Below are 17877 nucleotides of genomic sequence, written 5' to 3'. Positions count from 1 at the left end.
GCTTTGATCCCACTTTCAGGGATTTTGAAGAAAACAAACATTAGCTAGCATACAGCAAAAAAAATGCTAATAAAATGTTGCATTTAATTTATATGGATGATCTATGCTTTATGGAAAATAGAAATCAAAATGCAAGTGTGTGTGTGTGTGTGTGTGTGTATGGATGGATCTTTGGTTATTCGGGTTTTCTCCCGCGTAAAATTGGAGGTATCTAGGCGATGTTTCGATGAAGTCTCATTCATCATCTTCAGGCTTGAGTCTTCGGCTTTGTGCTTCTCGGAGTAATGTGAGCTTGTAGCTGCTTCTTCCTTTTAACTGCTAGTGGGGGTGTGACTTGATTGGGTGGGGGCTTGGCTGTGTTCTGATTGGGTGGGGGTGTGTTCTGTTCAGGTGGGGGCTTGGTTGTGCTCAGGTTAGTCTTAGTTGCCGGGGATTTGAGCTGGTGAGCTGTGATCCTGTTGTTTGGCTTCACGTTCGTGGTCACACCCCCACTAGCAGTTAAAGGAAGAAGCAGCTGCAAGCTCACATTACTCCAAAAAGCACAAAGCCGAAGACACAAGCCTGAAGATGATGAATGAGACTTCATCGAAGCAATCGCCTAGATACTTCCAATTTTACGCGGGGAGAAAACCGAATAACCAAAGATCCACATACAAATACCCATGAAAACCTCAGAATATATATATACGAATATATATATACGTAATATATATACGAAGGCATATACGAAGTCCCCTGTGCATCATGCCCGGCCACATACATTGGACAGACCAATAGAAGAATAAGCACCCGCCTGGATGAACACAAAATGCAGTCAAAAAGCTGGAACACACTTCCTCACTAGTCCAACACATGGAAGCCACAGGTCATAGCATCAACTTCAATGGCACCAAAACCCTGGCCACTATAGAAAACCCTAATCACAGAATCATCAGAGAAGCCATAGAGATTGAAAAAAGACCAGAAAGCATGAACAGAAGAGATGATTCCACCAGGCTGTCAATCATTTGGAAGCCTGCACTCACAAACAAAAAATCTCCACACCACAAGCCAGGCAAACACCTGGGCACAAACAGATCCCCTGATACCTCCAGCTCAAACACACCCCAACCAGGCACCCAGATGAAACCCAGCTTCCTAACTAATGATAGCCGTCCATTTCAAGCCAAGCTGCACTAAAGGCCTCCATTAAAGCAACACAATGCCAGCCAATCAAGATACAAAAGAGCCAAAAAACAGACAGAAGATATTAGAGACACCAATCAAGCAGAACACAGCAAACTCCAAGACCAATAAACACAGACCAAGACTCCCAACCAATCAGGATGAAGAAAAACCATTCTGGCACAGCAATAGGCTGCCCCAAATTCAAATCTGAAACTACTGTAAAAGTCTGACTCACAGACGGACACAATACAGAAGCCTGATGATGGCAGATGAGATTCTGCTGAAACGTTGCTACAACTTTAAAAGAACTACAATGGCGTGGGAAAATACCGAACCAAGCCGAACACCATACATGTAAGTACCGAAAACTTAAGAAAACATATATATATATATATATATATATATATATATATATATATATATATATATATATATATATATATATATATATACATATACATATACATATATACATATATACATATACATATACATATACATATACATATACATACATACATACATACATACATACATACATACATATATATATATATATATATATATATATATATATAAAACACAGCAAACTCCAAGACCAATAAACACAGACCAAGACTCCCAACCAATCAGGATGAAGAAAAAACCATTCTGGCACAGCAATAGGCTAGCCCCAAATTTAAAACTGAAACCACTGTAAAAGTCTGACTCACAGACGAACACAATACAGAAGCCTGATGATGGCAGATGAGATTCTGCTGAAACGTTGCTACAACTTTAAAAGCACAACTACAATGACGTGGGAAAATACCCGAACAAAGCTGAATACTATATATATATATATATATATATATATATATATATATATATATATATATATATATATATATATATATATATATATATTTGTTTTCTTAAGTTTTCGCGGGTTGGGTATTTTCCACGTCATTGTAGTTCTTTAGGCAACGCTTCAGCAGAATCTCATCTGCCATCATCAGGCTTCATTGTGTCCGAGATTCTGCTGAAACGTTGCTACAACTTTAAAAGAACTACAATGACGTGGGAAAATACCCGAACCAAGCCGAATACCATATATATATATATATATATATATATATATATATATATATATATATATATATATATATATATATATATATATATATATGGGGTGTTCGGCTTGGTTCGGTATTTTCCCACGTCACACCATACATGTAAGTACCCGCGAAAACTTAAGAAAACATATTTTATAGGCATGAAATGAAATTAAGCCCCTCCCCCAAATTAAGGCCTATATTAAAACATGCGAAATGGGGGAATGGTGGGGGCTTGCCATTAGGAAGTACTTTTGTTGCACACCCGGATATGGTGCTGCCTGCGTTGACCCGATACAAAGTGCCCCACCAACGCCGAGGTCAACATCCAAGCTGTCGCTGCCCGCCCGCCCAAAGATGCAAGGGGGAATTAAGTCACCCCAAAAAGACAGCCTAGCCATTTTTTCAGGGCTCAAAAAAATAAGACCCGGCCTTATTATATGAGAAACACGGTATTTAAGTTTTTGCGGGTACTTACATGTATGGCATTCAGCTTTGTTCGGGTATTTTCCCACGTGATAGTAGTGGTGCTTTTAAAGTTGTAGCAACGTTTCAGCAGAATCTCATCTGCCATCATCAGGCTTTTGTATAGTGTTCGTCTGTGAGTTAGACTTTTACAGTGGTTTCAGATTTAAATTTGGGGCAGCCTATTGCTGTGCCAGAATGGTTTTTTCTTCATCCTGATTGGTTGAGAGTCTTGGTCTGTGTTTATTGGTCTTGGAGTTATTATATATATATATATATATAATTTTAAAAATAATTAGTAAAATCTAAAATCTACTGACAACAGATAAAATCAACTCTATATAGTATTAATTTGCACTTTATCTTGGTTATCTGATTCATTCCCTCTATTTTTATGTTCAGCAAGCCATGCTTCAAAATAAGATCTACTTCAATTACAATTACCCCAATCAATTCAAACAAATTTACATGCTTCCAAAGCAAATTAAATCCCACAACAAAAATTATGGGCACATGACACATGTCTGTTCATTCAGAACTCAGATGCTTCAGCTCAGCTTCATAATCCCAGATAAGCATGCATAAATTTGCAGTTTTATAGCTCATAGATTCTCTCACTCTCTTTGGTAAGTTATCTTCAACCCAAAGAAGACCCTATTTTTAATTTTTGTACTAGTTTTTTAGTCTCCTTTTCAGAGGAAAAAATGATACCCTTCCAATTATCAAGAGTGATGGAACTTCCTCATCCATCATGTTAATACATATCTAGCCACATAGCAAATACCCTTATATGCTCAAGGGCAGGCCAATATTTACTATTTATTCATTTCATGTTATTTATTTCTATAGTACTACAATCCATATGTCACAAGATGCCTCAAGGCTGGTGGAAAACCGTGTTGCTTCCCATCCTAATACAAGCAAGCAGCAGCCAGAAAACCATCCTTTGTCTTGCAGAGGTAAATTTATCTTTTACTTTAAACTCTCCTTCTATGCCCTCAGCCCACAACTGCTTATTGGTTGGATTTACAGTCTCTGCCATCTATTTTGCTTTTTCATTTCCCAGGAACATTCCAGCTCCCAGCAGTGCAGTACCAATTCTTTCCTTATGAATCAATTGAATGAAAGGCTAAAAAGGAGAAGGAAATAAAAAGAACCCTAAAGCAATGCTGGAACTAGATTTCCAGCGATAACCTCATGACTAGGCACAAGCAGTACTAAACATATTAAAAACCAGAGAATTTTTCTACCAAACCATGAAATAATTGATGGTTCACTGGAAGTGCAGTTTCCTGATGGCAACATATATATTTTTTGGTTCTGAAGCTGAAACCATCTTTGTCTTTTATGCATCTGACATTCCTGTCACATTTGAACTACCACCATGCATCATAACCCCAGTGAAAGATGATAGTAATAGCACTTAGACATATATACCGCTTTCATAGTGCTTTACAGCCCTCTTTAAGTGGTTTACAGGGTCAGCATATTGTCCCCAACAATCTGGCTCCTCATTTTGCCCACCTTGGAAGGATGGAAGGCTGAGTCAACCTTGAACCTGATGTGATTCGATCTGCCAACTTACAGGCAGCTGGCTGTCAGCAGAAGTAGTCTGCAGCACTGCACTCTAACCACTGCACCACCGAGATGATGCCACATCCATTGATTAAACCTTTTCGAGATGTTGCCAAACTTTCTTAGCCTATTGCCAACTGATAACATTTTTGAGTCAAATGTAAACAGCAGTTTAACAGTGGGGAAAAAAAGTAAAGTGTTGACCAGTCTTTTTATTCATTCTCATTTCTTAAGTGGGCATTTATGGTGCATGGTTACCACACATAAGCAAACTAAGAGATTTTTAACTTCTGCTTCATTCCAAAATGCAGATAAAATAGGTGTTAAGCCAAACAGGGACAAATCGACTTAGTTTTGGATAGCTCTATCCCAAATACTTGTATATGAACATATGTATATATGTGCATATATCTCTACACCTAATCCTTCATTTTATTTCTTTACCTCTTCCTCCAATTTTATATGTATAACTGCTAGAGAGAAGTTCCCTGAGGATGGACTCCAGCATGAGTCCGAAAGCTCGGAAGACTAAACCTCTGGTCCTGATGACCAACCCAGATTGGATCCTGTGACATTATCTTGGGACATGTATTTGTATAACGTTTTACTGTTCCTCGAGATTCAGAAAAATCATGACAAAGTAGTAATAGTTTAGTGAGTCAGTAAGTCTCTGTTCCAGATCAACAATCTTGAATATGAGCTGGAGACAGTACGTAGTTCTCCAGATCATTTGTGCTGATTAATACATGTAAGGGCTTTCCCACAAGCATATCTCATAATTGGCCCTGTGCATCTTTTCTTATTACATCTTTCTCACTGACTGCTTTGCTTCAAGATAAATGTGGCATGCAATTGTGTTTTTTTTAAAATCCCAGTGCTACTTTGGGACTATACATTGCATAGAGATTCTTTGAAATGCAAATGTTAGTCACATACACTATAGGAAAAGAGTTCTACAGTAGCTTATGTCATTAAAATTTGATGCATCTACATAAATCCTCTTGTTACCATCTGTAATTTGGGTGGTCATATAAATCTATTTAATAAACAAAATAAATATAAATATGCTATTTGCATAAAATACCTTTACACAAATATCAGCTGAGGCACATCCTGTAATTTAGAATAGATACAAATGTAGAGTAGAAATTATCTGAGAACAGTAAATTAAAATATTCTGGGCACTTTTTTATTTTATAAGTGAAATGAAATAAAGTTAGAAAGAAATACTTCCAAGATAAAGTGTCTGAAAGGTAGATAAATGAAATTTATTATCTCACCACTAGCAAATTCTTTGCAGATTTTTTAGAAACTATCAGTATCCAAGTCTTCAAAATCCTGATATATATATTTCCCTACCCGTATAGAGGAAAATCACTTACTTTAAACACATATCTGTCATAAATCAAAGATATCTGGTTCAGCTCTAACCTTCATACTTGACCTAGATTTTTTTCTTTCTTTTAAGCTATAGATTTGAGGGTGGCTTGATACTAAGTACTTAATTTGTGTCCGGTGAAGGGTGCACCTAGAGAAGTTGAAAGTATTCACCCATAAAGATATTGCAAAAAGTCAAATGAAAATAAAACTGGAAGAAGGATGAAGCAAGAATCTAATTTTAGATCTGAAGATCATAAACCTACTGTAATTCTGCTTCACAAAGCATAGCCAGCTAACTTGTCAAGCTTCACAGCACTAGTTCTTCAAATTACACACACACAAACAAACACACACACACACACACACACACACACACTGTATTCTCCATTAAGCTTATATATCAAGATTTCTAACAGGATTTCCTTCATGTTCAACATTTTGTAACACATAGCTGTGTCCCAGAAAAACTCCTATTGCTGTGTTCCAACTCAAAACTTAGAAACACAAGAATAATCATGACTCCATCCAGAAGATTTTTTTTTGTTTGTTTAAAAAAAGCATCATAGTAAAGCAATCCATGTTGGCCAAAACACAAAACACAACTAGCAAAGTGAAGAACCATTTGTGTCTATTAAGGCAGAAAACAAATAAAACATTATCTGATGTGCTTTCCTTTAGTAAGCAAGTTCATTATCAAATAATTCTATGTAGCAAATACGAATTAGGCTGGTATCTTTCCAAACCTATTTCTATGCTCGTTTTGGTCATTGCTTTCTACTTTCCATTCTGTAGCATTCTTTATTTCCTCAATTCCAGAACTATAGAAAATTAGTTTCAGCTGAATGAAAGCAATGATATAAAGTAGAAAGCAAACTGGATTATACTGGTACTATAATACATGAGCACCCAGTTCTAGTTTCCAAACTGAGATAACACACATTTTGAAATTGGAATATATTACCAATTATTTGCATGCATGTATGTATGTATGTATGTATATTCATAATGATGACGATAATGTTTGGACACCTAGAGAGTACACTGCTCAACATAGAAAGGAAATGTATGATATAAAACAATTAAAAATATTTCAAAAGAAAGAAGGAAAGCGGCCTTCTCTTTCCCTCACGCTGGCCGCTCCACTGCCCGTTTCTCCATTGCAGCACAGCACAGTGCCCAGGATCCACTTTAATAGTGGGGGGGGGGGGATAATTTAACAATCGATTTGCTTGAACTGGTGTGAACCAGCTGAATCCCACCACTGTGCCAAAGGTATATCAACTTTTTTTTTTCCGGTTTTAGGAAACTGTTTAACAGCTTTGAGAGTATTCATTAAATCTATTTGATGTATATGTCTAATTAATTTAAGTATTTGAAATTAAATTGGTTCTTATGTATTAAAATTATATTCTTTAAAAAAAAGTCAGACTAGATTATTTCACATTTACTTTGGCAATTTGTACACATTTCTGAAGGGAATGCTCACCTGCTTTAACATGAGCTATGTTCACCCCCACCCCACCCCCAAAAAAATTGGCTGTTCAAGATGACATCCTATTGAAGAAACTGAAAATTAAGGACATTTAAGTTGATAGGATGCGTAAAACAACAACAGCCCAGAGTAAAATTTCAGCAGAAAGCTTTCCCAGTACTGTAATCTTTTTTTTTTTTTTACAAAAATGTAAGGGAAAACGTGTGTTTGTTTGAAATGCAAACTATCAATTGAAAGGGTTTATGACTCCTTTGAAGGAATGCAAGTGAGCAAAAAAAAATGCAATGTAGTCTTTCTTCCCCTCACTACATTTCATGACGAAAACTTTCTTTATCTGATTGGCAGGATCTTCTTCCTGACATCAATAAAGGGGCTCTCTTCTTTCTGAAATAAATGCAAGCTCAGAAAAGAAATTTTCCTCGGAGAAAAAAATGAGAGTACTGATTCCATGTCTTACTCTCTACCCCAAGTGGAAATAATTTTAAATCTGCTCTATACCAACTGTACAATTTGGTTTTCCCTTTCGATTAGATACTAGGTTAATATAACATCTCTGTAAAGGCGTGCTTTTTTCCCCCTGCCCACCTTAACACAGTTGGTGGTTAGAAATGTTCACAAATTGAAAGCTTCTATGGCAAAAATTAGAGTTTTTTCAACTTTAGAGCTAGAAAGAAACATGACATGTTTTAAGCACCTTCCATTTGCAAGAAAAGCTCTATTATCCCTGATCACTAGAAATGTTTTCAGGCCCATTTGATTTATTAATTTAGTGTTAAATGGGCACCATAATTGGGCATCATTAGTTTTTTCCTCCTGTGGCTCAACCTTAAGCACGGCAATGTGGTTCATGTGATTTGCCTGCAAAGAGAAACATGGACTTTAAAAATAGACACTCGGGTGGGTTGTTTCCTCCTCTATGCAAGACACTGTTTTCTGAAGCAGTTGACTGATCTTCTACAGCTATTTTGGACTCAGCGGTAACCTTACATTTATCATCTCTTATTTTATTCAACATTTTCAATAATAACGGCTTGAAATTGCTGCAAGGCTCAAATAGCTTTTGTGTTTTGAAATATTTGGAGTTGGGCCTTGATCTCCTGTCAACAGTGGCTTATACAGCTAGTCCTCGGCTTACAATAACAATTGGCACCAGAATTTCTATTGCTTAAGCAAGATGGTTAAGTGAGTCACGCCCCCCCCACCAAGTTTTATGACTTTTTTGCCACAGTTGTCAAGTGAACCATGCAGTCGCTATGTGAATTCGGTCCCCCCCCCCACAATTGTCTTTGTTGGATGCTGGCTGAGAAGTTTGCAAATGGCAGATCCCATGACTCTGGAATGCTGCAAACATCATAAATATATGCCAGTTGCCCAAGTGCCCAAATTCTGATCATGTGACCATGGAGAGGCTGTGATGGACATAATAGCGAGGCCCAGTGACAAGTCACTTTTTTTAGTGCTGTTGTAACTTCAAATAGGTACTGAATGAATGGTTGTAAATCAAAGATTATCTGTAATACAAAACCAAGCAGAAACTTCTTCTTTTCCATTTGGGGGCTATAACAAACTTAAGCGCTCTTCAGAAAGCAGCAGCAAAGAGAACAAGCAGGCCAAGTTCTCACTTCGTCTGGAGATTGCATGCACAGAATGGGGGCTAGCTCAGTTCTCAGCCATCTGTGTTTGCACTTCTCAATCTGGCCTTATCTCAAGAAAAGATGCACAGGACCAGACACAAGACCCTCAAATCTCACTGAATGTTTTATCAGATATTGTATTCAGCCAGAGCATTTGGATAGATTAGGAGGATTTACAGCATTTCCAGTAGTTCTGTACTGCTGCCTGGAAAGTGCATCTACTGAGCCACCAAGGGTTCATCTTTATTTGAAGGAGGCTTCATTTTTAAAACATCCCATCCAAACTCATGCACCCAATTATTCATTGAAACAAAATCCTTGTAGCTCTGGAAGTTTTTAACTTGTTCCATATTCTACCATATATACTGCATATGGTAGATGATGGGAAAATCAATTCTACTGATATCTGTCTATCTATCTCTCTGCCTGCCTGCCCATCATCCATCCATCCATCCATCCATCCATCCATCCATCCATCCATCCATCCATCCATTATCTATCCATTATCTGCCTGCCTGCCTGCCTGCCTACCTATCTATCTACCTGCTTATCATCTGTCTATCATCTGTTTGTCTGTCTGTCATGGCTTCATCAGAGCCTGGTTCAGAGGAGGAGTTGGAATTGGGACTGTCTGACCAGGAAGGCACATCAGGGGGCCTTCAGGCATTGGGAGAGTTGGACAACCAGACAGAGAGCTGCCTGCCTGCACAGACAAAGGGGAGGATTGGCTACTGACAGCAGTGGTGCTGATAAGGCAGCCAATCTCCTTTGATGAGGAACATTTGCCTCCTCCACTTGATCCAAGGGCCAGGAGAGTGAAACACAGGCAAGCCCAGAGAAGGGCTGCAAGACTAGTCGGGAGGAGGTTGCCCCACCCCTCCTCACAAGGAACACCTGGAGGGTCGTAACTTAAGGAGAAGCCATGGGGGGTTTGTCTTTGCTGGAACAATTGTTTGCTTTGGCTTACACTCATTTGGCTTTGACTCAGGCCTGTTGCTGTTTGCCTTGCCTCACTTGGAAGATTGTTCTTAGCATTTTGTTTTGGACCTAGCCTTTCTCTTGCGGCCTGTGTTTGGCCTTTGCTTCACTGTGCCTTTGGAACTGCTTCTTGTCTGGGACCTGTTTCTTGTCCTGCCTGTAGCGTTCAACAGACTAACCCGCAGTCTTCACTCCGGTCCGCGCTTCAAGCGGGAATGCGGACCGCTCCTATTGGTTGATGCCGTTTGACAGCCGGCTATAAAAGGAGCTGTCAAACGGCATCAGCTGTTGTCGCCAGCTGACTGCCCTGTTAGCACGGCAGCCGCGGCAACCCTTTATTCTTGTAATAAAGTTACAGTTGATGTTCACTCCGAGTCTGCCTCAGTGATTACTGCCACTCTACAACACTGCCCTTGTCTTGTACCTGGACTCTGCCTTGTGGATTGGACGTGGACTCCATATTACTAAAGTGTCATCTTTTTCTTCTTCTATATGTCTTTAATGGAGGCCATTTACCTTCCAACAGCATCTACTGTCCATAGGACAACAGTGTAATCAGCTTTAAAAACAAGCCAATTTAAGAGTGTACATGGTATTAAATAATAACATCTTACATGCATTCCTCAGAACTGAATCAAACCCAACAGCCCTTACCCATTATGGAGACATCATACTCAATCTGGAAGAGGGCCTCCTGGTTGCACTGACGCAGAATGTTTAGAGCATCAGCATGACTCACACTGTGAAGAGGAATCCCATCCACACTCAACAGCCGATCCCCAATTTTCAAAGACCCTTCCCTGCAGAAAATGATAAAGGCATCCATTAGGAACACATATCTTACAAAGTCAGAATATTCTTGAGTTGAATGCTTATTTGAGAATTTTATCTACTACCAACACTTCCGGAGTTTTTACATCTGCTCAAATATGTACACGTAGTGGGCCCAGGAGCTTTCCAAGGGTGGGATACAACTTTTGATAAGGTACTGGAGAGCGTTCCTGCTTTGTCAGGGGAAACTCACAGTGAGTTCTGAGGTAATTCTAACTTTGATTGTATAAGGCTGACCTATAAAACAAGACAACTGTCAAAACTTTTTCTTTGCTTGAATGAACCTGTGGTAAACTCATCTACACAACCAGAGAATAAACATGGAGCAAATTTTGAGAGGTAGGCTAGGCCTGTAAGTCTAGCTATCTGTCTAAGCCAGTGTTTCTCAACCATAGCAACTTTAAGCTGGGTGGACTTCAATGCCCAGAATTCCACAGTCAGCTCTGCTGACAAGTTGACATACATTGGTCTAAGCCATATCTGAACACCAGTAGCTTTGTAATTTGGTGGTTTATTTTTATTAATAAAGGTTGCACAAATTTATGACTCATTTTAAGGAATCACAGTCTGATAAACCCTGTACACTTATTTAGGTTTCTCAGATCTGTTATTTGCTTGACATAAAAAGGACGGTGAAAAAGAAATTAGGGCTTATGTATTTTTTTACTCTTTCTTTTAATTAATTATCTTTCAAATATTATTATTTCCACATTTGTTTTCTTGTGTTATTTTTTCATTAATATTCTAGTATTTCTGTACTGCATGGAGAAAATCTATCTATCTATGTGGTGTCCATGCGTTGAAAACAACTTGATGGCACATTATTTTCATAGTGACATTTTTATAACACATTCCCACCCCTTGCAGTCCATCACTATTGCGCCACTGAACCTGCAATTGGTTTTAAATGATCCAACACTGATTAAATTTTTCAAATGTATTTTCCATAATTCACCTTTTCTGGCTACCCAGAACTAGTGCAGTAGAACTCAAAGGAAATATGTGTTCAAGAAGCAATGGACATTAGACCAAAATGTAGAGATGCAAAGCTATTGGGAATGTTTTTATATGAAAAAATATGTGTTTGTTTAAGCTTCACTGCTAAATGTAGAATTATGTGAACATTACCTGTCTGCTGGGCCACCTGGTCTAACATAAGTTAGTACTAATGGCCTGGATTTATGCCAGTCTTCGTGGGCTCCTCCTGTAAGCAATTTGCAAAAATAATTCATAACTGATACAGACACATTTCCAACAAATCTGTAAAAAGAGAACACATTTTTAAATCAGCAAGCAGGTAGCAGTCATTTTCTGGAACATATGGAGAAACCTGGTGGTATCCCTTCTGTCAGTCTCTGAAGATTACTTTTCCATCTCCCCAAAGATGCCCTTCCGAAAGCCACCTTAGAATGGCATTGGACATCCCACTTCCTCCTTTTGCCATGTTTTCAAATGGCCCAGCATGTTGCTAATTACAAGTGCACTGACCTCGTAGTACAAATCCAAAACTATTGCCTTCTTTATAGAGAGTAACTTCAACGGTTTTTGGAATGATGCCAGCACTATTATCAGGGGCTGCAGACAAGGGAAATAAAAGGATGAGCTAATGCATTTCACTTGCTGAACTCTCCTTCTATACAATCTGCATATTTATAAGTTCTGCAGATGATCTCAAACATAAAAAATCATCCACATAAGCCTTCTAAAGTTTCATAAACTGGACTATTGCCTATAATGCTTGTCATGATTGAATAACAGCATTAAAATTACCCGAATCTGTCTTGCAAATTGCCTCTAATCAATCTTAATAATACACATATACATACATATATCCTGAGCTTGTTTTAATATATTCACAAAACAAAGCCTTTTCTTCTACAAGCTTCAAAGCCCAGTAGGATTCCTAGAGCTAACAGTTTTTGCCACAGATGTTTATTGGATTCTCAAATACCTTAATAATAAGCCAGCTGGCAACTTTGAATGAATACATTCAAATCTTCATGGCTAAGAGGACAGTTGTTGATTGGGATCATTAAGTGGAGAAAATGATTAAGTGTAAAACTGCACTGAAGGAAATGTGTCTTAGTCCATATTTAATTCAGTACTTCATTTAATTTTAAACACTTATGAAAGCAATGCAAAAAAACAAAGACTGCATCTGTTTATGAGTAAAAGGCAACCTATTACACATTCTGTGTTATGACTTTCCAGACAAAATGCCCTCCTCCTTCTCATAATAGTGTGTGAAATATATGCATAATATGAATCAAATAAATTGGAGGAAGAATTAATAGTGTTTTTAAAAATTCACCAATTAAGTGAAATGAGAAAGAGGAAGAAATTATTATATTTAAATGGCAGCCGCAAGCCACCATTTTAGAAATGCTATCTCCCCAGCTTTTCATACATTTGAACTCTCAACCTGATGCCCTCCAGATCAATAATCCTGATCAGCCATTCATTTGCCTTGCTATCAGGGAATTCTTGGAGTTGCAAATAAAGAAAGACTGTACAGAAGAGAATATATCTTCTAAGGTGCTAGAAGATCAATGAAAGTCTATTATTATTATTATTTGGGTTGGATCCAGAAATGAGCTCTTCAAACTAGGTGGTGCAGTAGAGTTTATACTTTCTACTTCAGAATCCTCCTTCTGGGTCAAAAATCTTCCCATTGTCACAAACAGTTGTTGCGGAACTGGACAGAAGCAAAGCCTGCTTCCAGCGCAATGTAATGTTAATAACATTTACAACTCACTAGCTGAAATTAAATGTACCCTTTAATATTTTAAACCAGCAATAAAAATATATAGTTGAGTAAAAAAAGGCCATTGGAAATTGAGCATAATTAAGCAGCATATTATTTAAAATCATACTCATTTCTAACATTACAATAATTTTTCTTCTCTAACCTTACTCATTCCCAACCTCTGTCCCTTACAACTCAGAACAATCGTCCAGAGATCTTATGAAGTCAATTGTAATCCACTAATGGTCATGTCATAGTGTGCTATTTGTCACATTACAGTTTTATTTGATGTCCAAGTTGAATCCATAAATAGATTCAAGTTTGTGGGTCAAAAGAGAATGGTTGGGGTTTTATGAGCAGGCAGGAGGCTTTCTAATGTACTAGAGACAAGTTTATTTTGTGAGTAAACAAACCAGGAACAATAGCATAAACTTAAATATCATTTTTTGAATTATAAGGACCCAGACTGTTGGGGGCAATATGCTGAATCTGTAAACCACTTAGAGAGGGCTGTAAAACATGGCGAAGCGGTATATAAGTCTAAGTGCTATTGCTATAATCATGAAACTAAATCTAATGTGTGATCTGCTTTCTGTATTTATTGATGCTTCTAGTATCTATTTTATATACCCACTGATGTTTGTGAAATCATTAGCACTGTTAAATATTTATGAGCAACAACATCCAATAATTAACAGATGGATAAAAGCAGAATCCACTGTAATCACTCTGTGTAACAAATTATTGGCAAAATGACACTTCAAGTAAAAGAATTTCAGATGCCAAGGCTGGAATATCCTGAACAGCTGGAGAAACTACTACCAACTGAAGTAGGATTACTGGTCTAATGTAAAGCAACAATCTTCTCATCATTCCTTATCACCCCTCCCCTCCCACTTTTGACTGTATAACTGTAACTTTGTTGCTTGTATCCTTATGATTTATATTGACTGTTTCCTAGTATGATTGATTGCTTATTGTACCCTATGACTATTATGAAGTTGTACCTTATGATTCTTGACTCTTGATAAATTTATCTTTTATGTACACTGAGAGCATTTGCACCAAGACAAATTCCTTGTGTGTCCAATCACACTTGGCCAATAAAGAATTCTATTTTCTTTTTTCTATTCTATTCTATTCTATTCTATTCTATTCTATTCTATTCTATTCTATTCTATTCATAGGTTTGTATGTTTCTTCACAATAGGAAAGAAGTGGAAAGGATAGGGAGGTCAACTAATTTTAAATCACTGAACCATAAAGCTTTATTAAGGATATACTAACCAGCTAGTGGTAGTTCATATTCTACTTCTAATATTACCCTTTCTCCCACATTCTTCAATAGACTTATAATTTCATCATGTCGCAATTTTGTCAAGTTAATTCCGTTCACTGACTTGATGTAATCGCCAACATTTAGCTGATCACTCCTGTAACATACAAAACAAAATAACTCAGTTCTTTCCAGGGCCAGACATTATAGTCTTGAGGCAATTGTCTCAGTAAATAGAAGTAGAGAGACAGTTATATTATTTTTGCTTTAAATTCTCTGCCTGTTGTCTTTACTGAAGGGTACATTCAATTATATAAACCCCATAAGCAGACCCGAGGTAGATTATTGTCCTTTTCAGTCACCAAAAATTATTGGATCAACTCTGGTTATATCTTTATTGACTATCTAAATAGAAAGAACTCTACAGTAAACAACATGCAGAGCAAAACAAACAAACAAATCTTACTTAATACCTGAGGTGTCCATCATTTTTAAAAAAACAAATATACACGACAACAGAGAAAATAAAAGGAGTTATGATGTTCACTCTTAAATCCTATCTGCAGAACCTGTCTTAGTTGGAAGGGTAGAAGGAATGTCATTCTAACAAGAAGCTCAAAATGCAATGCCCCTTAAACATTACATACCTACCAAGAAATTAAGTGAAATATGTCTTCCCAGGCGGACTTGTAGTCCTTTCAGACAGCTGGTAATTTGCATCCCAATAATTGCCAGCTGTCTGCAAGGAATATGGACTCTTCCCTTCCCCACTGCCCTGTCATGGCTGAAAGGGCTTCTTGGATGAGAAGTGAAGTGTCATCAGGGAAGGAACAGGAAGGTCCGGTTGCCTCCTGAAAAAGCACCTTTGGGACAACCATGATTGTCCCAAAGGATGATTGAGGACCTCTAAAAAAATATCACTTAAGCTTGATGTTTGCCATTTGATGTTTTATTGACTATCTGACTTGCTAGTTTACTCTTGCTGTACATTTCATTCCCCAAACTTGTGACTGAGAAACTTTGCATTTGTAATTATCTTACCTTGCTGCCAGTCCTCCTGGCCTTAGATTAGAGACCCTCGGTTTCCCATCTTTATCTGTGCCACCAGCTATAGTTAATCCGAGGGTGCTTCCTTCTTTTTTGATTAGCTCCACAATTGTGACTCCTCTAAATTCTTCTGATGATACAAAGAGAGAACAATTCATAGCACAGGATTTTTATTATTAAATTGGACCATTTATATTGGAGCATATAGATTATTATTATATCAGAGCATTTAGATCTTGTCTTTTGATTTCTGGAAGAGAAGGCATTCAAGAAAACTTACAGAAATGTACATCTGAAGACTTCAATAGCAAAATTATTAATAAAATTAAACAGACTATGCAGATTAAAGACAATCCAACAAAGTAATTCATGATAACAATATCTCTATTGAAAAGAAAATAGCATATAAATATGTACTATATAATGTTGTGTATCTGTAAAAGGCAGCAACTAAGAAGAATAAGCAAAATAAAAAAATAGGAAGAGAAAGAAACTTCTTTGTCACATGGGAAAATCTGCTTTGGAAACATGGCTGATTCCAAGTATTTTTGTTCCAATTATACAAACATAGAGTTCTAGTATTCTGAGGAGCCGAAGGTGATGATATGACAGGAAGGCTGATTATAATTCATGACAGAAGACTTGTACATAAAATGATCAAACACAAAAATTCCACATTTTTAAAATTTTATTCTGTAGTGCTGCTCCATTAAACCTTTTTCAGCTATAAAAGGAATTCTTTTTTTAGATTGATTAGTGTATCCATTCATCCATTCATCCATCCATTCTGAGCTTAACCATATGGTTAGGCATCCTTTTTAACTTGTGCAATCTAAATCTGAGGACATGAACAAGCTATTTGGAAGTAGTAAGTCTATTTCCCTAATTCGTTTTATTTATTTAATCAAACTTCTAGTCTGTCTCAGTTGCCATCACAACTCCAGCTAGTTGGCAAAATATGAATAATAGTTAGGATTAAAGCAACAAATGAAAAGGTGAAATGACAATAAATAGTAAGGTTATCAATCACATTGGGGCAAATGGGGTGACCCATTACAAAGCAGTATAGAATATATATAGGAGTCAGATCAAAAACAAGCCCCTGCTGAAAAAGGCCAAGTCATCAACTTCAGGGTTAGTTTTCCAGAAGGCACACGTTACCATAGGCAAAAGCCTTCTACAAGTCTCACATTGCTTTAACAATAGGACCTGTTCACTGGCTACAGAAGTGATTAAGGCATCTGTGAGGGATGAAGTTGCCTTGAATAAAAAGTGAGGACTATTTATTATTGGAGAGGGAAGGCACAGTGGCTGAGTGGTTAAAGACGCTGAGCTTGTCAGCTGGAAAACTGAGAACCTGGATTCGAGACCCAAGCACCGTGCGATGAAGAGAGCTCCCCTTACTTGCCCTAGCTCCTGTCTACCTAGCAGTTCGAAAGCATGCAAATGTGAGTAGATAAATAGATAAACACTTTGGTAGGAAGTAGATAACCACTTGTAGATAAGTAGATAAACACTTTGGTAGGAAGTGGTAACAGTGTTCCATGCTCCTTTGGGTGTATAGTCATGCTGGCCTCATGATCACAGAAATGTCTTTGGATAATGATGGCTTCCTCAGCTAAATAAAGAGATGAGCACTGCCCCCTAGAGTTGGAAATGACTGGATAGAGGAAACTTTTATCTTTACTTATTTATTATTGTACCCCTGATGATGAAAAGCTGAAGCAGCATTACATCAATTGCTGCCAAAGCATCATATTCTATTAACATATTCTACACCATCTTTTTTCAAACTTGGCAACTTTAAATGTTTGGACTTCAACTACCAGAATTCCCTAGCCAGAATAGAATAGGTTTAAACAGCTTTTATTTGATCAGCCATTGAAGAACTGAAACAACAACAAAAAAGTGGGTGAGGCAGCTGCCCCTCCTTTCATCAGCAGCATTTTCTTCTGTCTTCTCCCTTTTGTTTGGTTTATTTATTTATTGATCATTGCTTTGGGCACCAACCGTGGTAATACTGCTTCATCTGATACAGTTTGCCATATGAGACTCTATGTTCATACCTGCCAATTACTTCCACTGGTTTTTAAGAGCTGAGTTTACATAATCATTCTATTGATATTACCATTTCACAGGCATTCGAGCCACCTGTGCAACCATGGTTGATGAAATACAGCGATACTTTTATA

The 17877-nt window shown here is 37.5% G+C and overlaps 1 protein-coding gene across 7 annotated transcripts in view; it reads right to left on the bottom strand.

The window, feature by feature from the left end:
* Positions 1 to 17877, bottom strand: part of GRIP2 (glutamate receptor interacting protein 2) — a 513383-nt gene that overhangs the window by 78278 nt on the left and 417228 nt on the right. For all 7 annotated transcript variants that reach the window (XR_015747498.1, XM_087954659.1, XM_087954657.1 and 4 more), the window contains exons 3-7: positions 15680 to 15815; positions 14650 to 14795; positions 12105 to 12191; positions 11745 to 11820; positions 10440 to 10585 (exon numbers count right to left, since the gene is read on the bottom strand). Coding sequence is in view for 6 of the 7 variants with exons in the window: in XM_087954659.1 (XP_087810785.1) it covers positions 10440 to 10585; positions 11745 to 11820; positions 12105 to 12191; positions 14650 to 14795; positions 15680 to 15815 (591 nt within the window). In the remaining variant the exon portion in view is untranslated. The remainder of the gene's footprint in view (positions 1 to 10439; positions 10586 to 11744; positions 11821 to 12104; positions 12192 to 14649; positions 14796 to 15679; positions 15816 to 17877) is intronic.

Source organism: Notechis scutatus, chromosome 2 (genome assembly GCF_049901735.1).
Source record: "Notechis scutatus isolate UNSWTSFEM ecotype Mainland chromosome 2, rNotScu1.2, whole genome shotgun sequence".
In the NCBI taxonomy this organism is placed as follows: Eukaryota; Metazoa; Chordata; class Lepidosauria; order Squamata; family Elapidae; genus Notechis; species Notechis scutatus.
This window is presented reverse-complemented; position numbering and strand designations above follow the sequence as displayed.